Source organism: Microtus pennsylvanicus, chromosome 9 (assembly GCF_037038515.1).
Source record: "Microtus pennsylvanicus isolate mMicPen1 chromosome 9, mMicPen1.hap1, whole genome shotgun sequence".
In the NCBI taxonomy this organism is placed as follows: Eukaryota; Metazoa; Chordata; class Mammalia; order Rodentia; family Cricetidae; genus Microtus; species Microtus pennsylvanicus.
This window is the reverse complement of record NC_134587.1, coordinates 78,622,826-78,646,736: the sequence shown is the minus strand read 5'-3', so window position 1 is coordinate 78,646,736 and position 23,911 is coordinate 78,622,826. Positions and strand designations below refer to the sequence as shown.

The 23,911-nt window shown below is 34.8% G+C and overlaps 1 protein-coding gene across 2 annotated transcripts in view; it reads left to right on the top strand.

The window, feature by feature from the left end:
* The window catches only part of Sgcz (sarcoglycan zeta), an 825,698-nt gene that overhangs the window by 738,923 nt on the left and 62,864 nt on the right, over nt 1–23,911 (top strand). For both annotated transcript variants that reach the window (XM_075986547.1, XM_075986548.1), the window contains exon 4: nt 21,002–21,089. In XM_075986547.1, the coding sequence (XP_075842662.1) occupies nt 21,002–21,089 (88 nt within the window). The remainder of the gene's footprint in view (nt 1–21,001; nt 21,090–23,911) is intronic.

The following is a 23,911-nucleotide window of genomic DNA, read 5'->3' as shown; positions in this document are numbered from 1 at the left end:
AATGAAGGACGAGCATTATAAAAACCTCCAAAAAAAAGACAAACATTTTATCTTCTAAACAGACTAACACACATGCATTTTGCTGATATATGATCGGAATAGTAGTATAAAAGTGGTAATATTTTATATTGTTATGATAATGTAAAATATCTATAGTTATAAGATTCAAATATTTTATGTCAAAAGTGAAATACACAAAAATGTAAAAATTTCATGGGAAATGAAATAAGATTTAGAGGAATACGAAAGAAGATAATTTTACAAAGTTTGTTTAAATAGATTTTGCTTCATTAAAATTTTTTCTGGAATTTTTTTTCTTTCTTTTTTTTCTTTTATTTATTTATTTATTAAGGATTTCTGCCTCCCCCCCTCATCCGCCTCCCATTTCCCTCCCCCTCCCCCGATCTAGTCACTCTCCCTCATCTGCTCGAAGAGCAATCTGGGTTCCCTGACCTGTGGGAAGCCCAAGGACCGCCCACCTCTATCCAGGTCTCCAAAGGTGAGCATCCAAACTGCCTAGGCTCCCCCAAAGCCAGCACGTTCAGTAGAAGGAGACGGAGCACGAGCAAGGACCTCAGGACCGCGAGGGGTGCACCCACACACTGAGACAATGGGGATGTTCTATCGGGAACTCACCAAAGCCAGCTGGCCTGGATCTGAAAAAGCATGGGATAAATCCGGACTAGCTGAACATAGAGGACAATGAGGAATACTGAGAACTCAGGAACAATCGCAGTGGGTTTTTGATCCTACTTCATTAAATTTTTATTGATGTATTTCCCAAGTGCTGTGAACTAAACCTCATGCATCCTAGTCAATTACTCTACCAAGTAGCTACATCCCTAGTCCTGCCTCATTTACTTTGATGCTGTAAGAAATTCTGTTTCCTTAATACATAACCCTGCTTTCTTCAATACCACTAAGTCAGAGTTTAAGACAGACAGGGCAGAAAACTATAAACTTTGTACAAATTCTTAAATTTATATATATATATATATATATATATATATATATATATATATATATATATATATATATAAAATGAGTGTACTTTAGTATCTGAAAGAAAGCAACACTAGTATCATGGGAACTATTTTACCAAGGAAGTTGCTTTTTATCACTCAATAAAATTTTTGTAACAGTTTATAGAATTTTTTTAAGTGCCAAGACACTAAAAATAAGGTTTCCTTTGGAGTATTAGACAGAAACAAAGATGCAAGTGCTTGGGCATACTTATTTTACATGGTTTAAAAGGGTTTTAGTACTGTTTACAGATTTTAGTGCATTCTTTTAAGACATATTTAGGTTTAGAAAACTAATTTTTCGCAGAATTGCTTATGTTTTATTTCTCTGCCTGATATTAAAATTTCAGGATTTTTATATTTTCATGAATAACAAAATGATTGATAAAAGCAAATACGCAGTCATCATTTTGGAACTAGGAAATGATTTGCTAATTTTTTATCTGTCACCACTTCTTTAGTTTGAACATTTTTTTTAATTTCAGTATTGACTATCCATTCATTTATTATGCTTGAAAGGTCCTGGTTTCTATTTTTAATATAAGGGCTTGTATTATAAAAAGATATGTTGAGGGGCTTGAGAGATGGCTCAGAGGTTAAGAGTACAGGCTGCTCTTCCAGAGGTCCTGAGTTCAATTCCCAGCAACCACATGGTGGCTCACAACCATCTGTAATAGGACCTGATGCCCTCTTCTGGTGTGTAGGTATACACGCAGGCAGAGTCTGTATACTAAATAAATAAATCTAAAAAAAAAAAAGATATATTGATCCTTCCTCAGTAAAATACCTCTTAAATTGGATCGGTTTTAAGAACACACAAAAATTGTTGACAAGATGTATAAATCAATTAGTATTTCTGTAACATGCCATTACAAACTATTGGTGTTACTGATAAAATTAGCTGGAAACCAATTAGTGATATGAAACTTGCCATGCTTTTACCTTACAAGAATGTTGCATCTTTCTACCTATGATCTCAATGTCAACTAATAGGATCCAAATACTCAAAGAAGAATGGAATCCCCCCTTCCATTTCTCTCCCCCATATGTATGCCTAGGCAAACACACATAAAATATCATATTCTTCCAGCCACCTTCTCCCTGTCTAACATCATGCTATATTATCAAAGACTGTAGTATACTTCATGTCTACTTTTCTCAAACATCATTTCTATTTTAGGCACTTATTTAGCTTATGAACTGTTATTTCATTGTTTCTGTAAAAATATTACATAATGAGAATTTGGGATGCTATCCTATTTACAGAATGAAGATTATGCAATCAATTGATGTAGACAATTTGCTTGCAACATGGATTTTAAAAGGTCTTTTTTAGATTGAACTTCTAAATTTACAAAAGAAAATAGAAAAACCAGAGGTCTAAAGTGAAGAAAGAAACCAGAAATAAAAGCTGATTCATGAGCATTTTAATAAGTTTCCCTTAAGCATGTTTAGTAATGGCTCTCATTTGCAACTTTTAAGATTGGGAAGCAGCTGAGTAGCCCAAAGTTCAGAAAATCATTGTAGGAATAAACCAGTGTTTTTGTTTGCTTTGTCCTGTCCTCTTAAATACATGTTATTTCCTTGGAATTTCACTACCTGATTTTAAATCATAGGAGTCAATACAAACTTTCTCTACAAGAACGCTTCCTTTATCCTTAAACCAGGCTCCTAAGAGTTCACACAAATCATTTGTAAAACAACAAAGGAATGAACACCAGAAGTGAAATCCAAGAGAATCAGTTATTAACTAGTATGGATATCTGATTACTTCAGCAATTGAAATTTTCAGATTCATACAACTAATGTGTAAGGAAAAAATTAATAAAATGGCAATTTTAAAAATTATAAAATTATAGTACTTGTAAATAAAAATACTGAATTAATAGCCAAATAAAGATACATATTAACAAACTGATATTGTAATGTATGGTTTAAATGATGACTATCACATCTAAAGAGAGAGTAGCTATTACAAGAGTAAAGCCTTTAGCTATCATCCATCACTATAGAAGAAGTAGGTAGTATGAGATAAAGTTAGAAGATAAGGAGAGCACAAAAAGCTACAATGAATATCTGATGTGCATTCTCTTTGTGGTGAATTAAGAAAATTCATTAGAGATACCACTTAAGAGTTAATGGCCTGGGTCTGAAAAAGCATGGGATAAAACCGGACTTGCTGAACATAGCGGACAATGAGGACTACTGAGAATTCAAGAACAATGGCAATGGGTTTTTTATCCTACTGCATGTACTGACTTTGGGGGACCCTAGGCAGTTTGAATGCTCACCTTACTAGAACTGGATGGAGGTGGGCAGTCCTTGGACTTCCCACAGGTCAGGGAACCCTGATTGCTCTTCCAGCTGATGAGGGAGGGGGACTTGATCGGGGGAGGGGGAGGGAAATGGGAGGCGGTGGCGGGGAGGAGGCAGAAATCCTTAATAAATAAATAAATTTAAAAAAAAGAGTTAATGGAAGATAGTGTTTTAAAAGTAGTAAAAGATATAAATTATCAGAGTTATAAAATTCATGATGAATTTTATGGAAATGAAATTTATATTGGGATTTGTCATAAAAGCCTTCTTTTATGAACTCTACCATGAGCAATATATTAAGTTAGCATATAGAATCATTAAACTAACATCATGATGTAATAGAATTATACTTTTAAATGTTAAGCATAGTCTTATCACAACTGACTTCTGAATCTACTAGAATTCTAATTCAAATGTCACCAACCCAGTATTTGGAAATGACTACCTTAAAAAAAAGGTAGTCATTTTTTTTGTTTTTTGTTAGAGTGTAATTTTACCTATTTCTACCTTCTTTCTGGCTTCTTTTGAGGCACAATAGAAAAGTTTAATATTTTCTCCCAAATGTGCCTGGCTTGCAAAGACATGCATTGCTGGATTGGATCTAGGGTCTAGATGGGGCTATTCAAACCCTGCAGAAGAAGACAACAGCACATTGTCCTGTAGAATCTTCTTACCAGTCATGTGTTAACAGAACAATGCCTAAGATTAAAGTGATTTGAGTACGGCCATGGGTGTAGCTCAGTCACAGAACATCTGTCCACACTGTATGCAAAACCCTGAGCTGAGTTCCTAGTTCCAGAACAAAAAGAAAAGTCATGGAGCACTGCAGTAAGAAATACAGGGGCATTTAGTTGTTTACAAAAAATTCCTTGATAATTTCATATAATATACTTTATTATATCCGTGTTCCTTTTCTCAATTTTTTTCAGACCCCCCACCTTTCTTTCCCACACAACTTAGTATCTTTTTTTCCCACAAAATCCAGTTTGTACTCATCAAATATTCTTGCATGTGTGGCCTCCCACTGGAGTATAGTTGACTTACGAGGGTCTACACATTTAGAGAAAATGGACCATGTTCACACCAGCCAACTATTGCCAATAGCTCCCTAGGTCAGAGTGGATATTGGTGTGAGACTGTTCTCTCCATGTTGTGATTTGGTCTGTTAGGACATTCATGGGTCGTGACATTCCCCATTCCATTCAGTCCCAGGAGAGTTTGGCAGGCCCAGCTCTGCTCGCCCCCACTCTTTTTGCCAGAGATCCCAGCAGTCAGATATTAGGATATTTATGGCTGCTGCTTGGTTCCCAGATTCATTTGCTTGGAATATTTGTTTCTTTTCCTTTCACTTTAACTGAGGCTTGTTCTTGAAGATGAGATAAATTTCTTGTAGATAACAGAGAGATGAATTTTTTCATTAACACAACCAATTATCGTTTTTGATTGAGGGAGGTGAGGCAATTAACATATAAAATTACTATTGACAGGTGTGAATAGATTGATTATATTTTGTTATTTCTTTGGTGTTGTCTTCTGAGTTATATTTTATGTTTCAGTGATTATAAATTTCTTTGTTTTCTCTTTATAGTCTCTTAATTATTCTTATTCCTTATTTCTGTCTGAAGTATTGTTTCCAGTCTTCTCTGTAAGGCTGGTTTATCCATGTGCATGAATTCTTTTAAAAGGTTTATATCATGGAAAGTTTTTCTTTCTCTTTCCATTGAGATAGATGTCTTTGTTGGATAAAATAGACTGATTTGGCATCTGTGTGTGGGAATCTCCCTCTGCCCCCACCCCCCGTTGTTCATTGGCCACCAGGCCACAAGGACAAAAGGAGTAGAAGACCTATGACCATGGCAGAAACATTTTCCAGGATACTGTTTCAGAGTTACAACTGAGCATTATTCCAGAGTGAGGGGAAATATATAGGATATATGATACACACACACACACACACACACACACACACACACACACACACACACATATATATATATATATATATATATATATATATATATATATATATATATATATATATATGATGCTGAGGAATCACCTATTTTGTGTTTGGCAGCATAGTCCTACCATAAGCTGGGAGCCCAGAACCTAATTATTATATGGGCAGCAGGAGCAGAAGTCTGTAGGGATTTGTGTTAAAGGTGTAGTATGAGAGAAGCATGAGAGAAGCACCTAGGCTTAGGGACAGCTTCCGGATAAGTTGAGGCCTCTGAGCCTAGAGACGTTATCCAGGTAGGAAGGAAGTCCTGCTGGAAAAGGAGTCCTCAGTTTTGCATGGAGCCCAGAGAGCTGTCCTAACTTGGTGCCCTGCAAACTTAAGTGCAGGGTGTGCCAACATTTGTGGTATGTTAGAACGTTGAGTATATTGCTTCAGTATCTTCCACATTTAACATGCATATTGGGAAGTCAGCTGCTGTTAGCATAGATTTTCCTTTATATGTGACTTGTTTGTCCCTTACTATTTTCTGTAATTTCACTTTGTTCTCTAAACCTACTAAGTAAATGTGCTATGCCATAGGACGTTTCTTTTTGGTCAGATTTCGTTGATGTTTTGTATGCTTCTTATATTTGTATGAGTTTAGTTACCTTCCCTTAAATTTTGGAGATTTTGTTCTAGTCTACTTGGAATTCTTGTGATCCTTTTGTGTCTGTAATTCATAAATTTGTCCTTTCATGATGCCTCAAAGTCCTTGCATCTTCCCTTAGTGTGCTTTATTGAAATGTTTTCTTTTCTTTGATTTAGTGGTCTACCTTTAAGTACTCTGCATTCTCTTCAAATTCTGATAGTCTTTCTGCTTTTGACCCAGTCTACTGAAAAAACTTTCCCATGAATTATCTCTGTTATTTAATTTTTTATTTATTTATTTATTTATTTATTAAAGATTTCTGCCTCCTCCCCACCACCGCCTCCCATTTTCCTCTCCCTCCCCCGATCAAGTTCTTCTTTTAATTCTGTCTTCATGTCAGCTTGTAGTTTTTTTAAGTATCTTTTTCTCTTTAAATAATTCAGTTTTCAAAGGCTGAATTGTCAGCCACATTTGCATGTTCTTGGGCTTTGCTCACAGTTTTACTCAGGGCTTCTGTGATTATTAATGTGTCTGTTCCTGTCTCTTCTGAACTCCTTGAGTTCTTGGCATACATTTTTGATTGTTCTTTTAAAATATATGTACTGAGTTCAATCAAGCTAGTTCTCATTGGAGGAAATTTCTAATGCTGTGCGTAGTCAAGGGAAAACATGGTTTTGAACCTCTGGATTGTTTGAGTTTTGTGTGATGTGACCTATGTGCATGGGTTATTTGATATCAGATTCTAAATTGTCTTCGATAAATTGAAGGTGGATTTCATTGCTGTTATTGCCTGTGCTTGGCTGATTTAAGAATTAAAAGTTTGTAGGTTCATTCTTCAGATACTCAGTGTTGGTTTATTTATTTTCTTTTTATTGGATTAAGAGAGTGATGTCAATCAGTGGTAACCAGAACAGCATTCAAATGTGCCTCCTAGCTGTGTTAGCACTGCCATGCAAGCTTTCATACCCAAACCTGTCCTGAGCTGTGGGTATGACCAAGCTGGTTCGCTTCTTGAGAACTCACTAGCCTTGGCAGAACCATGAATTTCATAACCATAACTAGACCTGGAATATCACAGTGACTAACTATACAGTTAATTTACCTAGCTGGGCAGGTGCTATGAGCTGCAACTTGAATTGTGGGGCCTGTGTTGCAAGACTATAAACTTTTCATTCTTGTATGTTCAATAAAATTTTGGTATGTTGTAGAATTGGTCTATTTATTGGAAATTAGGAGAATGAGACTAAATGTACCCTAATAGACACATCTGTAAGTTAACCTAATAATATGTTAATCTAGTCTGAAGATGAGGCTTTTATGTCATGAGAAATATTTCAAAATGATTTTTGTTTTAGGAAAATTTAGAAAATTTTTAAAAATTCAGAAAAATTCTGTTTCCTTTTCTTCTCATTATATTTCTTTAAGGATACTCACATACAATTTCACATACTGATCTCATCATGAAGAGGAACAGAGTTCAAATATATGCACATGATTTATATAAACAGGACATCTCTTGTGTTATGCCATACTCTGAGTTTCTTTATTTCATTCATCTTATCTCATTTTTAAGCAAGTGAGTAATGTACTTTAAATACATTCTTCTTATAAAATAGTCTGCCCTTCAGATTCTCAACCTTCACATATCTCACATATTCCGTGAGAGAGTTTTACTATTACTTCCTATAATTTGTAGCTATTTGAAAAAGTTACTTTTTTGAGAGATTTTTATATTATGCTTTATGTATGTATTCTGACAAAACTGTATATATATAGCTGTCTGACAGCTAGAAGTCTGTCTCGAACCCTATATCTCAGTCAGAATACTAGTATCATATTACTCAATAGACAGCGCTAGACCAACACCATGAGTGTGACTTATGAGACTCTTACAATGCAAAACCTGGACTTCATCCTAGGATGAATCTAGAAAGAACTTTGGATTATTTTTATGTGCACTGAAGATTTCTCAGCACTGTGATAAGTCTCCCCAGCTAGGCCTTCTGCTCTTTGGATTTCTTCAGAATGTTTGTTGAACAAAGATGCCATAGTTCTATATTTTAGATGAAAAATAAATCTAACATTTCTTTTGACCCAGAGTCTTGACACCATTGTATTTTTATGAATAAGTAGATGTAGAAGAATGACTTATAGAAGCATAAACAAATTATCACAATTTTGAAATATCTGTTGTGATTAGAGATGATCTTGAGAATACCTCTTCCCCAAAGTATGTATTTAGTTTAGAAAGAAAGTATATGAATTGCTAATGACTTCTAAACCAATGATTTTCAAACCAAAAGGAAAAAAATTCCTTATCAGGATTCCACATGATGGTTTGTTATTCCAGCATTTGGGAGATAGAGGCAGCAGAGGTGTCTGGGGCCACCAATAATACATCTTTTAAAATATATCTTTAAAAATTATCCCTATTAAATACAGGTAATACTTAACCAGAAGCCATAATAAACATGTATTCCAGAATTAGCTTTTTACCTAATATTCAATCATTTTGTCATATTTCATTTGTAATATGGGACTCTACTAGTCTTAGCTCTCCATAGATATAGAAGTATCATAAAGGGGATTTGTTTTATAGAACTCTATTGGATTGTTATGGAAAATAAATCTCAGTTTAGGCAGTTATATCATCTGGAAATGTTTATAGCATAGTTTCAATGTTTTTTAAATATTTTTCTGGATAGAGCCTCATCGCCTTGCAGCTGAAGATAACTTCCTGCCATCTTATCATCCTGCCTGTTCCCAATATAAAGAGGTCCAAGCTTTGAAAAAAAGACAAGATCCAGTGGTATAAATTAGACATTAAATTCAAAAGCAGAAAGTCAATGTATCAGCTGTAAGCCATATTAATTCTGTTGGCAGTGTGCTTTTGTTTTCTCCAGCCCTTGAATGTGCTGAATAGGTACATAAATGCATGATCTGCTTCCCTCAATATATTGATTCATATAGTAATTGGCAATTACCGTCACTGTTACACCCAAAGCAACATGTAACCAAATACCTGAAAAAGACATGACCCAGTCACAGTCATTATAAGTTTTGTAATTTTTGAATATATAATTGTTTATTGTCATTAAATAATTTTTCAATTCTATTATGTTCATCACTCTGGAGAGATGTTTGAAAATATCCCCTTTAGTCTCATGCATCTTAATATTTAGTCCCTAGTTGGTGTTGATGGTTTTGGATATTTAGAAGGCACAGTATTGCTGCAGGAGGTTCACCATTGAGAGTAGGATTGGAGATGAAAATCCTATCACTATTTACAGCTCTCTCTCTGTCTCAAGCTTGTGGATCAAGATCATAGCTCTCAGCTTCTGACTCGTATCTTCATGATTATTGGTTACTGCCGTGCTGTCCCCATCATTATGAACTCTAGCCCTCTGTAATTGGAAACTAAAATTAAATCTGCTGCAATTTGTTTGGTGACAGTGTTTTATCAGAGTAACAAAAACAAAAATGACAAATACAAAAACAAATTTCTGAGTTTCCTTTTCTCACTCAGGAAATAAGTTGCAGTATACAATCAGATGCAAAGTAAACTGAAAACTTGGTTCTAGCATTTTCAAATAGTTGAAGATTTAATGAGCCTACTTTAGTTTGAAAGAGAGAAGCTGTTTGCTGATTTTTTCAAGTGGTGAAAACTTAGCTATATAAATGAAGATATTTGGGAAGAAAAATAATCTAAAACTCATTACCTCTTTCACTACTTGAAATTAAAGATCATGTTGAAAGCACATGCATATTATTGAGAAACTTGGCTTACTCATTTAACTGTGTTGCATTTAAAAAGTGAAAATTAGCGTCTGGAAACTTACTTTTCTCAATTGCCAAGTTCCATGAGAAGAAAAGTAAACCAACTTAATGAAAAGTTTTTTATTATGATTCTTTCATTAAATACCTAAAAGATGAATTTTATTTTCATATAGAAATAGATTCTTAAGATTCTCTCTTTGTCTCTATAGCTTTTTGTCTCCCCACCCCCGTACATGTGCAGACTCATCATTATCTTTTCTATCCCAGAAGAATTCATTAATTTAGTTGATTAAAAACAGACAGTCACTGTACCTTGTCTGGGCTGAAATATGTATAAACCCGTCATAACCACTTATGCAGTTTTTAGATTGTCCATCCACTTGTATGTAACAAAAGACTTTCACCAAACGCTCTGAAGCTTCTTTATGACCCACTTTATAGATTTACATTCTACCCAGGCCATGGGGATCTTACTTTGTTTCCTAGCATAGTGCAAATCTGTATAACTGAACATGCAGAGTGTCTTGAGGTGACACCTGGGGCTAAGACAAGGGCAATGTCCTAGAAAGATTGAAGGTACATCTGCAGTGAAAATGGATACAATGACTGGGGTGGAAATAAAAGAAGAAATGTCTCTGGTGATAAAAATCCTGCCCAAGAAAAAGAGGGCCTGCTTGTACTGTTGTACACCTAATTGATATAAAATAGCAATATCGAAAAGGAAGACTTGATAGAGAGATAGAATATCATTTAAAAGTGAGACCTATTATTCCAGAAGGCATGAATTCTTTTTTTTTATTTTTCATGAAAGCTATTCTTTCTTTTTTTTTCTTTATTTTTTTTTTGTTTATTTTTTTAGTTGTTGAAAAAAATTTCCGCCTCCCCCCATTTCCCATTCCCTCCCCCTCCTCCCACACATTGCTCCCTCCCCCACTCCTCTATCCCCCTCCCCCCCAACTCCATTCCCCCTCCCTCTCGAGAATGAAGAGCAGTCCAGATTCCCTGCCCTGCAGGAAGTCCAAGGTCCTTCCACTTCTATCCAGGTCCAGGAGGGTGAGCATCCAAACAGGCTAGGCTGCCACAAAACCAGTTCATGTATTAGGATCGAAACCTAGTGCCATTGTCCTTGGCTTCTCATCAGCCTTCATTGTCTGCCATGTTCAGAAAGTCCGGTTTCATCCCATGCTTATTCAGTCCCAGTCCCTCTGGCCTTGGTGAGATCCCAATAGATCAGTTCCACTGTCACAGTGGGTGGGTGCACCCCTTGTGGTCCTGACTTCCTTGCTCATGTTCTCCCTCCTTCTGCTCCTCATTTGGATCTTAAGAGCTCAGTCCGGTGCTCCTATTTGGGTCTCTGTCTCTATCTTGATCCATCGCCAGATGAAGTTTCTAAGGTGATATGCAAGATATTCATCAGTGTGGCTATAGGATAGGGTCATTTCAGGTTCCCTCTCCTCAGTTGCCCAAGGCACTATCTGGAAACATCTCCCTGGACACCTGCGAGCACCTCTAGGGTCAAGTCTCTTGCCAACTCTAAGATGGCTCCCTTAATTAGGTTATATATTTCTCTGCTCCCGTATCCACCCTTCCTTATCCCAACCATCCCATTCCCCCAAGCTCCCCCAATCCTCCCCTTCTCACGTTTCTCACCCCAATTCCCCTTAGCCCCATGCCACCTCACCCCCAAGTTCCCAGTTTTTGCCCGGCAATCTTGTCTACTTCCCATATCCAGGCGGATGACTATATGGTTTTCTTTGGGTTCACCTTTTTATTTAGCTTCTCTAGGATCACAAATTATATGCTCAATGTCCTTTATTTATGGCTAGAAACCAATTATGAGTGAGTACACCCCATGTTCATCTTTTTGGGTCTGGGATAAAAATAAATAAATAAATAAATAAAATAAAATAGCAACAACTTACTTAAATAAATCTTTAATTTTTGGAGGAAAGATAGTATTTATTTCATCCAGTGTCCTTATTCATTAAAAGAGAAAAAATCATTCTGTAAGGCTACCTATAGGTAAAGCTTGAGTTAAAACCTTTGAAAGATGTAGAGATGGACTGATTCCAAGGATCTTCTATAATTGATAGCAAAGGGTAAAACTGTTCCCAATGGCAACACTCTAGATACACATTTGTCAGTGGGAGTATGGGCATGGACAGCCAAGAAGAAGCGAGGCAAAGCAGCCTCTGTCAACATTTGGCCCCAACATGGGTGACTACATCCATTAAAGAAAAGCATTTTTTTTTTCAGATGGGCTCTGTTTGCTTGCAGTTAGTAAGAGCTCCATGGAACCTTTAAGAGAGGTCCTCCAGATTCAGCGGTAGCAGAAAAAAAATAAAATAAATAAAATAAAAAGCCACGGTTTCAAAACAGCAGCTTCCTGGTCTGTGCTGCCAGCATGAACTCTGGCTCTTACAGAGGGCTGAGCACTTGAAAGTGGTTTGTGGGCAGCATGCTGCAAGTTAATTGGTGGCAGTATGGGTCAACTGCTTACCAGAGTTGAGGTAGTTAGCATGGCTCCCACCTGGCAGTCTCAGAGGCAAAGGACCTCTGCCATGTGGGACTAGGGAGGACCATAGAGTTGGACCTAGCTATGCCCGCTTAGCAATAAATAACTTAAAAGTCTCTTCTGGTCAGAGAATAATTAGAGATACACAATAAATACAGATTCAGATAAAAAAATAACTCTAAATAGGTCACAGTGTTAGATAAATGTATGTAGGCATGGGAGAGAGACAGGAAAATAGTTAAGATCAGGATAAAATTAGTAACACAGAAATGAAAAAAAATAGTACTAAAATCAATGAAACAAAGTCTTGGTTCCTTGTTTATCAGATCCTTAGCTTGAATAACAAATGGACAGAGAAAAGACTAATAATAAAATAATTAGAGATTGAAAAGGAGTCATTCAATCATATACCAAAGAAATGCAGAAAATTGTGAGAATATACCTTAATAATTATATTCCACTAACAAGCAAAGACTAAAAGAAACAGTTGGATTTCTAGATGCATATAAAGTATAAAAAGCCATGAGGACATACATAATCAAAACAACTTATAACAATAAATGAAACTGAACTAGAAAATTTAAATATCCCATCTAAAAGTAAACGTTTGGCCATTTTGATTACAAGCAGAATTTTATGAGATATTCAAAAAACTAATAACAAAACTCAAACTATTGGCTAGCATAGAAATGTCAGCTTCTTCTTCCCAGCCTGGCTGGAGTTAGTGAGCTCCCACTAGCTCAGGTAGACTGATTTAGTGAGTGAACCCATCCTGGTCTTGACCCCTTTGCTCATATTCTCACTCCTCCCACTCTTCAACTGGACTTTGGGACTCAGTTCAGTGTTCCGGTGTGGGTCTCTGCCTCTGTTTCCATCAGTTGCTGGATGAAGGCTCTATGGTGATATTTAAAATATTCATCAGTCTGACTATAATGCAAATCAAGATTGGGCCCTCCTCTCCTCTATTACTTAAGGTCTTAGCTGGGATCATCCTTGTTGATTCCCAAGAATTTCTCTAGAACCAGGTTTCTTGTTAACCCTATAATGGCTCCCTCAATCTATTTTCTTGCTTTCATCTCTATCCTTCCTCCTTCTCGACTATTCCATTTCCTCAAGTTCTCCTTACTCCTCTCTTTCTCCCCTCCTCATCCTCTTTCACCCTCCCTTCTCCCCCCACCACCATATTCCTAATTATTTCAGGTGATCTTGTCTGTTTCCAGTTTCCAGGTGGATCTAAATATGTTTTTAGATCTAATAAGTTCTTATTACCTGGCTTCTCTAGGATCATGAACTATAGGTTCATTATTCTTTGTTTATAGCAAGTATCCACTTAGGAGAGAGTACATACCATATTCATCTTTTTGTGTTTGAGTTACTTCATTCAAAATAGTGTTTTTGAATTCCATCCATTTTTATGCAAAATTCAAGATGTTATTGTTTTTTACCCCTGATTAGTACTCATACTAGTCCTTCTGAATGTGGTTGACAGGTGCATGGCTGGGGAAGACTGGGAGAACACTGGCAGTAGCACCAGGATTTATCCCTACCACTTGTACTGCCATTTTGGGAAGCTATTCTCTTTGGAATACATTGCTCAGCCTATATATAGTAAAATGGGCCTGGGACCTTCCCCAAAGCAATGTGCCTTACCCTCTCTGAGGATTGGAAAGGAGTTGCATAAGAAGATATGTGGAGGTAATGGGAGGAAGGGACAGAGTGGGAACTTGGATTGGTATGTAAAATGAAAAAAAATTAGTTTTTCTTTTTAAAGAAAAAGAAAAAGAAATGTAAGCTTCTAAACTCCAAGAACCTGCATAACCCAGATTCAAAACCAGAAAAATAAAGAAACAATAAAAAATAACTGATTTCCCTGATGAATATAGACACAAAACATATTATAAACAATATATGTATTAAATACATATATTAAATATATATATGTATTTGCAAGTGAAATTCAGGAATCCTTGAAAATTCATTCATTATGATAAATTTTGTTTCCTTCCAGTGATATATAGTTCATCATAAGTAAATCAATAAAAGTAATTTATCACAAAATGTTCTCAAGGACAGAAATGATAAGGAGTGGTGGTTGGAATAAAAATGGCCTCTATAAAAGTAATTTATTTGATTGCTTAGTGAACTTGAGTAAAGCATTACTTGAATGTTACAAGGGGTAGTCTTTGAGGCTTCAAAAGGCAATTCCATTCCCAGCAACTTTCATTGCTGCCTGAGGATCAGATGTAGAACTCTTAGCTACTTTTCCAGGACTATGGCTGCCTATGTCCCACCATGCTCTCCTTCATGATGACATGGGCTAAGCCTCTGAAACTGTTACCAAGCTCCCAGTTAATCAGCACGATAAACTTGATGTGCAAAAGCCTAGGAGTCCTTTAAACAAAACAATACTACAAGCACCTGAGTAAAACTGTCAGAGGTTTATTCCTTCCCAGAAAAGAGCACACCAATTGATTGTCCAGTGGCAAACTGTCAGTTCTGAAAATACCCAAAAAAGCAACATAATATTAAAAACAGGTTATATTTATGAATATATATTCAACAGATTATATTTATGAATATATACACACATAACTGTGCAATTGCAATATGAAAAAGGACACAAATTTGAAGGTGGGGGGGAGTGGTATATAAAAGGGTTTTGATGGAAGAAAGAGATGGGGAGAAATACCAGAATTAAATTACAATTTCAAAACTAAACAAAAAATAAAAAATAGAAGAGGAACAAATCCCAAGCTACCTAATTTTTGACAAAGTTGTCTAAAACTCATTTTGGAGATAGGAACCTGTTAAAAAATTAGTATTATGAGAGCTGGATATCTACATGTAGAAAAATAGAACTACATAATTTTTTCAACATGCACAAAAGTTAATTCCTCATGAATCTAAGTCTCGGTGTTAGGCCTGGACTGCTGAAACTCTGCATAGTAAAAGCAGGAGTCCACTTAAATATATAGGCACAACTAAAGGCATTTCAAAAGGGACTCAAGCTATTAAGGAAACAAGGTCAGTAGTTGATCAAGTAGGATCTCATGAGATTAGAAAATATTTTCTGAAAATGAATCCATGACCACAGTGAATAAACAGCACAAAGAATGAGTCAAATACTTGGTGTTCCTATACATGACAGAGGATTGGTGTGTAAAATATATAAAAAGATGAATAGACTACACATGGAGAAAGTAAACAACACAATTTATAGAGAATGGAATGAAACTCTCTTAAGAAGAAACACAAAGAGCCAGTAAGTCTCTTTAAAATGTTCAATAGCTCTAGTAATTGGAAAAAAAGCAAATTAAAATAATTTTGAGAATTCATCTTATTTCTATAATAATGTTCATTATAGTAAAAAATTAAAAGAATTTTAAATACTGATGAGGATATGGAGACGGGGAAATCTTGTCTTCTGCTGTGGGAAATGTAAACTTGTGCAAACTCTATTTAAAACAATCTAGAGTTTCCTCAAAATGCTAAACATAGAAATGCCATATGTTCCACCTATATTGCCCTTGCAAATGTACTCAAAGTATCCGTACTGTACATCAGAGATATCTAAAGCTTTGTGTTCATTGCTGCTCTATTCATAATAGCTGGGAAATGGACAAGTCTAGACGTTCATCTACTGAGGAGTGAATAATGAACATGTGGTACTTACAAACATGGGATTTTATTTAGTAGTAAAGACAGAAAATATTTAAGAACCCATTGATTTGGAGGAATGTAACAGGAAATACAAGGGAAGGTTTGATGGGAGGAAAGGTAAAAGAGAACAATGTAATTACATTAATATCTAAAATAACTAAAAATAAAATCTTTTCAGGAATAAAGAGTTGAAAATAATCTAAGTGAGAAAATCTGGGCAGAGTAAGTAAAATATGTTCTTCCTTATATTCTGATAAATGATGCAAATTCTCACAGTTGTGTGCTTAACATAATGTGTTAACAAAAACAGATTCCTAGGCTAGTGAAGTGTGCAGCAAACACCTTGACTACTTAAACACTTTCAAAGCACTAATAGTATCATTGTTGATACTTGATTAATATCATAAAATATTTCTCCCTTATTTTTATAGAAATCATAAAATGCCATTCGATAGTGCTCTGTTTTTAATATCAAAGGCTAGATACTACTGTTTTCAGTTTTGTAACACAGGAATAGAAGAAAACATAAAGAAATTATACAAGAAAATTGATACAAATAAAATATTAGTTACAACCATTTTGTCATAGAGATGCTTTTGGAGAAAATGTCACAAGAGAACATGAAATATGTATTAAAACTTTGTTTATGGTAACATTACCTGTAATAATTTAAAAGTTAATAATATGATTTTACTGTGGATTAATGAAGAAAATATACCTACTAATAGGCTTGTCAATTGCATAGAGTGTAAGATCATATTCTTGTTAGACAACTCAACTAGGTTCTCATCATTTCCGTTATATATGCTTTTATTCGGAATTCAGTGGATATTGCATAAAAGGTTATGATTTGGGCCTAAGATGCATAAGTGTTGGTCCTAGCCTGAAAGTAATCACTGTGATGATTTGTGAACAAAAATCACCATGTAATTTGCCAGTGAACATGCTGTACTCACAGCAACTATATTGGCTTAACAGAACTTAAAAATCAGAACAGCATAATAATGCAATTTTATTCACATGAGTATATTGCAGAAAATTGCTCATCACCCCTGATAGCTCTGTTTATATTTTTAGTGAGTACAAAGATTGCTGTTGCTACCATAGTCAAAATTTGATCTGGATATAAAAATTTAATTCTGAGAGGAAATTTAGTGGAATAAGTAGGAAGGAAGTGAGCCAGGGATAGAAATTCAATAGGATCCCTATGGTGATGGTAAAAGTGAATTGACAGCCTATAAACAAAAAAGCACAGTGATTAAACACGTAGTCCTAACACATCTATTTCTGTATTAGAGCAGATGAAATGGCTGTTGACTGTTGCCTTTTAAATTTCCTTTCCTTTCCTCTCTTTCAAACAGCAATAAATCTTACAATACTTGTAACACTTCCACAGCCCATTACTTAGACATACCTGGATCTTATTCTTTCCGTTATACTTGTATTGCAATGTGTTCATTTTTAGTATGTTTAGTAATTCAAATGAAAGCAAATAATCTCATAAATTTTATGGATCTAAGGAAAATACTATATATCAAATGCGTAAGAATAATGCAAATTCAAATTTGACTAATCAATTATTCACAACTTTTGAATTATGAGGGACATTTAGGTTTATTTCCTGCATCCAGATTATTATTTAATGTATATTTCTTTTATGTTTATTTTTAAGATTGTATTTTAAGTACAGCATTTCTCCCTTCCCTTTCACCCTTCAAAGCCCTTCCATATAACCCTCTTTGCTCTCCTTAAAATTAATGGTCTCTTTTTTTAGAACTCTTTAAAATGTCCACATTGTATTTTATCGGTGTGAATGTAATTGTTTTGTATATGTATATATGCTACAAAAAATATACTCTATGTACTTATCAGATACTGAAGAGTTCTTATTGGGTATAAGTACTTTACCAGAAACAGTACTTGGTGGACAATAGGTACTGTCAACAGAATTTGCACATGTTACGTGGTTGGAATGATGTAATTGATTTCAAGTAATTTAGTGTATTCAAACATGGATGTTTATTACCATTATACTTACAGAGAAATACTAGATACATTTTTACTTATTTTATTTTAATGTTATAATATTTCTCTTATTTTAATGTCTTAATATGATTATATAATTTCTTCTAATCATATTTAATAGAAAAATAAAACTTCATTTCGACCTAAATTATCTGAGTTTGGATAAGTGTCAAACCAAAAGTAAAATTATCTATGGCCATTTTGTTCAACAAAATCTTAGCAGAATAAATATATTCTTTAGATTCTTAAAATTGTTTTAAAAATAAGATCATGTCAAATCTCAGTTTGTATGCATGTGAAAACCCATTTCATTAAGGTATATTTATGAGTGTTGTGAGTTCTGAATTATTTCACATATGTGTATATTTAGTATCATCTCCTTGCATACATGCATAGAGTCCTCGAGAGCTTTTGGAAATGTCTATAATGTATCCTCCGGCATAGTCAAATAAAACATATCAAATCATAATACTCAGTATTTAGGCGGTTGTATATAAAATACATGTACATGAAAGACAGAGATCTAAAGCATTAAAGCTAACATCTACTTATAAGAGAAAACGTGATGATATTTGTCTTTTATTTTCTGGATTGCTTAGAATGGTTGTTTCTAATTTGATTTATTTGTCTGAATTATTTTTTGAGAGCAGGTGAATTATCATAACTCTGTGGATGTAGCACATTTCCTTTATTCATTAATGAGTTTTGGACAACTAGGATGTTTCCAGTTCTTATGATAAACAGAGTGTCAGTGAGAGTTGATGAGCAAGTATGTCTGTAGTAGATGAAGACTTCTTTGGGTATATTCTCAAGAGTGGTTTAGCTGTGTTATGTGGTAGATTTATTTTCAGCTTTCGATGAATTCCCATGATGATTTCCTAAGTAGTTCTACCGGTTAGCACTTCTACCAGTAATGACTAATTATTCCCTTTCCCTACATAGTCAACATCATCTCATGTCATTCATTTCATTAACTTTGTATATTCTTTATTTTCATATTTTAAGTTTATAATTACTATATTTCCCCCTTTCTTTTTCCTAACTCCATACCTTCCCAGATATACTCCTTGCTCTCTTTCAAATTTTTGGACGTTTTTGTTAATTGTTGATGTTGATGATGACGGTGGTCATGGTGTGTGTTGTGTTTGTGTGTGTTTGAATATATATATAATTATTCATATTCCTTGGTGTGAGAGGTCCTTCTGTCTATGTGTTACTTTCATTGGTTAATGAATAAAGAAACTGCCTTGGCATGTTGATAGGACAGAACTTAGGTAGGTGGGGAAAATTAAATGGCATGCTGGGAGAAAGGAGGCAGAGTTAGGGAGAAACCATGGAGCTACCAGGAAAGATGACACATATGGAATCCATATGTGGTACTGTTAGTGAAGCAAAGAACTGGAGACTACATAGGTCATGAGCCCTACAAGAATATCTACTACTATTATCCGCTAAAGGAACATAGCGAAAAACTGGCTCCTAATGACCTATTACTGTATACAGAGATCAAGGTATCACTCAGCATTTACCAGAGGGCCTTCTTGCAGGATATGGTAATTAACACGGAGTCCCACGGCTGAACAGTGAGTAGAGAGTGACAAATTTTGGAGTGCTTAGTCCCAAATGGAATATCTTTAACATAGCCCTGCCCTCACACAGATTCTCAGCAATCTATGTGGAAATAAGAGACAAGACAGTTAGGAGAGCCAGAGTTGGAGGACAGTTTTAAGGAAACAGTATTTTCCAGATAAACATGGTAGATGCACATGGAGTGGGAGGAGGGGGAGGGGCAATGTGTGGGAGGAGGGTAAGGGAAATGGGAAATGGGGAGGGGGAGGAAAATTTTTTCAAAAACTAAAAAAAAAAAAAAAAGAAAGAAAAAAAAGAGAAAGAAATCACAGACACTGTGACCTGTAGAAGTTAAAGGCAGACAAGATCTCAGATGAACGAGGTAAAATTGGCACTTGTCCCTGTACTGGACAAGAAGCTATTAAAAATAAAAGTTTCTAAGTGGGAAAATAACTTTTCTTCAATGGAATGACACTAGGTATATAATTCACACTCTAGGGCAGACTCCACCCTCATGATAAGTAGATGGTCAGCACAAATCAAACTTTGATTTTCAGTGGCTTCATTTTTTCTTTCTTTTTATTTTTTTAAAAAGAAAGAATATGAAATTGTATGGGTATGAAAATGAAGAAGATCTGAAGGAGCTGAAGGATGAGAAATAATGTGATATAATATATCATACTATATTCATAAAACTAAATAAAACTTTAAAACAAAAAAAACCCACAAACCTGTAATGTAAAAGTGATATAAATGGAATGAAGAGAAAATTCAGAGGGAGGTTTTTCTATAATTTTCCAAGTTCCTTGAAGGAAGTCATTGGGCTTTGATCACTTAAAGAGGCAAGCCTCTATAAAATGATGTTGTGTACAATAAATAATAAGTATTTTTGGATAAATCGATACATAATTTGTCAATGATTAACTATGATTTAGATCATAAATGATGTTACTTGTCTGATACAGATATTTGAGAGTTATACAAGATTTATCCTCAGGCACACAATCAAGTAAACAAAAGACAAGCATGTAAATACAATAAGAAACAAGTAAACTATTCATGTGATAAGAGCTTTAACAAAAAAAAATGTAGACAGAAAGTTTATGAGTTGAATCAACCAGTACTCACAGTTATCAGTGGAGGACGTTATGAAGGAATTTCATTTAATAGTAAAGTCTGCAGTTTACTTAGATGGAATTTCCTATTGGGATTCGATGGAACCTGTGTCAACAAGCTTACATACCATTAAGAAAGCAGATGTAGGGTCGTTTATACTCTTGGTTAAGAGCCATCAGTAGAATTGAAAATGCTGTCATTAGATGGCTAATACCTGGATATAAACATGAATGCTTTCCAATCCATTGTAAAATTGTATTTTTGGACACCATTTCTTTACCCACTTCAAGCAAATATTAATACAATCACCTACTCTTTATCAAGAAAATTTATGTAACATACAGCATGATTTCATGTGTTCTGATTGCAGCTATGCTTTGATTTGATTTGTGTGTTTTATGAATGTTTCCTAGGACAGTCCACTGGTCTTACAGTCTGACAGGAATGTAACAGTGAACGCAAGAAACCACTTGGGGCAGCTCACTGGACAGCTGGCAGTCGGTGAGTGTTCGGAGGTAAAGTCTGTTCATTCTGTCTTACTCCATTTTAGATTCTGTGGTCAAGCTGAAATATATGAAGTGTGTTCCTTCTCTAATTCTTTACTCCTAAGTTTCAAAATGTATTATTTTAATTGAAATATTTTCATAGTATATCAAAATAGGTTTAGAAAACACAGGCAGTAGCTTGCATCACATGCTTGTATATTCTTTGATATTGTGTATTTTTGATGAATATTACATATCTATAAACAATTGTAAAATTTTCGACTATAGTAAATATTAGTACTTCCTTTTTCTGATGGACATTTTTGTTAAGATTATATATGAAGAATTTGGTATCTGAAAGACAAATTAAAGAGAAAGAATACCAGACTTCTGTTTGTTTACTTCTTTCGCCTTCTGAAATAGAGTGTCACATAAACCAGACTGCCCTCAAACTGGCTGTGTAGCTGAGGATAAGCTTGAACCCTTGACCTCTTGACTCCACCTTTCATATTCTGTTTATTCTGCAAGCACTGCTGGGGATTTAACCAAAGGCTTACTGCATGCTAGGTAATCTACCAACTGTGAAAAATCCTCATTCCTAAGTGGTTTCACTTGTGTTATCAAATAAATTTTAATTTAGCTATTGACATTTTATCAAAATAGCACGTGTAATTATTTCACTCCATTTTTATAAGAAAAAACACAAATCAAAACTCAGTTGTAACTATGTAAAATGATGCTTATTTGATATGTATTTAATACTAAAATATTTTGATATAATATATATGGCCTATGATAAAAATCGCACAATACTATCATTGTTTCACTCATGTTTATATTGCTATTATCTGCATTTCTATATTTAGCTGCATCATTTATTATATGTGTGATATTCACAGAGTGGGAGATAGTTAAGTTTGAGGAATTAATTATCCTACTTTAGTGAGAAATTAATTTTTTCAATATTTCTAATTGAATTATAGAGAAATAATAATTACAAAATATTTACTATTTATAAGTAGGAATATTAACTATATCTACCCTCTTTGCAGAAATATAAGATTTTTGATATATTATATGCTTTAATAAAGTAAAAGAATTAGTTTGACAGGAAATATCTATTATTTGTTCAATAGCATATTTTGTGATAAATTGAAATAGATTACTTAGGAAAAAGGGCTTAGATTCACATTGGAGCACAGGGCTGTGCTCCCAAAGTCCAGTCGAAGAGTGAAAGTAAGAACATGAACAAAGAGGTCAAGACCATGATGGGGACACCCACGAAAACAGCTTACCTGAGCTAATGGAAATCCATCAACTTCAGCCAGATAGAGAAGGATTCAGCATAGGACTAAACTAACCCCCGAAATGCGGGTGACTGTTGCATGGCTGGGGATACTGAAGCCATTGGCAGTGGGACCAGGATTTATCCCTACTGCTTGTACTGGCATTTTGGAACCCATTCCCTTTGGAAGAATACCTTGCTCAGTCTGGTTGTAGTATGGACTGCCTTGATCCTTCCTCAAAGCAATGTGCCTTACCTTCTCTGAGGAGTGGATGGGAATGCGGTGGGGTGAGGGGGAAGGCAGAGAGGATGGGAGGAAGTGGGAATTGGAATATGTACTAAAATTCGAAAAGATAGTTTGTTTTTGTTTTGCTTTTAAATAAAAAATAGAAAAATGAAAGGTGGCTTAAAGTAATTTGACTAAAAATTAAAGGAATAAAATATTTCTATGCATTTGTAAGTGTGCCAAAATCATCAAACCATCGATGGCGATGGCAATGGCAATGGCAATTTGTGATCGTTTTGAAACTGTACAAGATGAACTGAAGAACTGGGTCTAAGATGAGGACATTCCCCAAGTCAATATTTACTCATAGTTAAAACTACTTAGTAGAATAGAAATTTCTATTCCATTCAATTCAAGATAGCTGAAGTGGTTCTTAGTGGAATTGTCAACAGGTAAATTAAAAACACACAGACCACATTGCAAAATCCACTGTCAAATAATAGTTGCATGATTCCTGCCTGTGGCATGAAGCAGCTGTTTGATTACAGGGTGTGTAGACAAATTCCATCTGGATGCTTTTATGCATGGAAAACAAAGAATATATGTTGTTTGCATTTTAACAATTCTTGCAAATTCTTTCAATATAGCATTAATAGTATTCAAATGAGAGAAAAGAGAAAAAGAGAGGGAAAGAAAAGATGCTTAATTTTTATGAATAATTATATAGCCAATTAGAAATACATTTAAATTAAGAAAACTAACCTAAAATCTGGTGATTTGAGCACACTGTTGTTGAATCCTATATTTTTAATTTCCTTTGTACTGCCAATAAACAAAGATAAAATGCATATTAACTTATAGAGAGTAATAATATATTAAATGATCTTGTATATTCAGATGTGGTGGGGCACCCTTTGAATCCTTGTACCTGGCTGTTGGCGGTAGACAGATATCCTATAGCTTAAGGTCACTCTGTCTAACAATCACAAAGGCAGAGGATGAAGCTAACTGGTTTTTCACTCTCTCGTGACATTATTCAGTCTATACATAAAGGACTCAGATAGAAAGATAAAAGTTTAACAAAGAAGAATCTTAATAAGTAGAACTTATTTACAATTATTTCAAAGCATTAGGTAACCCCCCCCACACACACACACACACTTGAATGTCGGTAGTGACTCTTGAGGAACTTCAATGTCTATTTGTACAGTTCTGTGTGATACACGTAGTGATACTTGCCAGCATGCCAAGTCTGCATCATTATCTGAGGAAACAATTAGGTAATTTGGCATGTAAGAACTGGAATATCATTCTGGATATTTCTTTT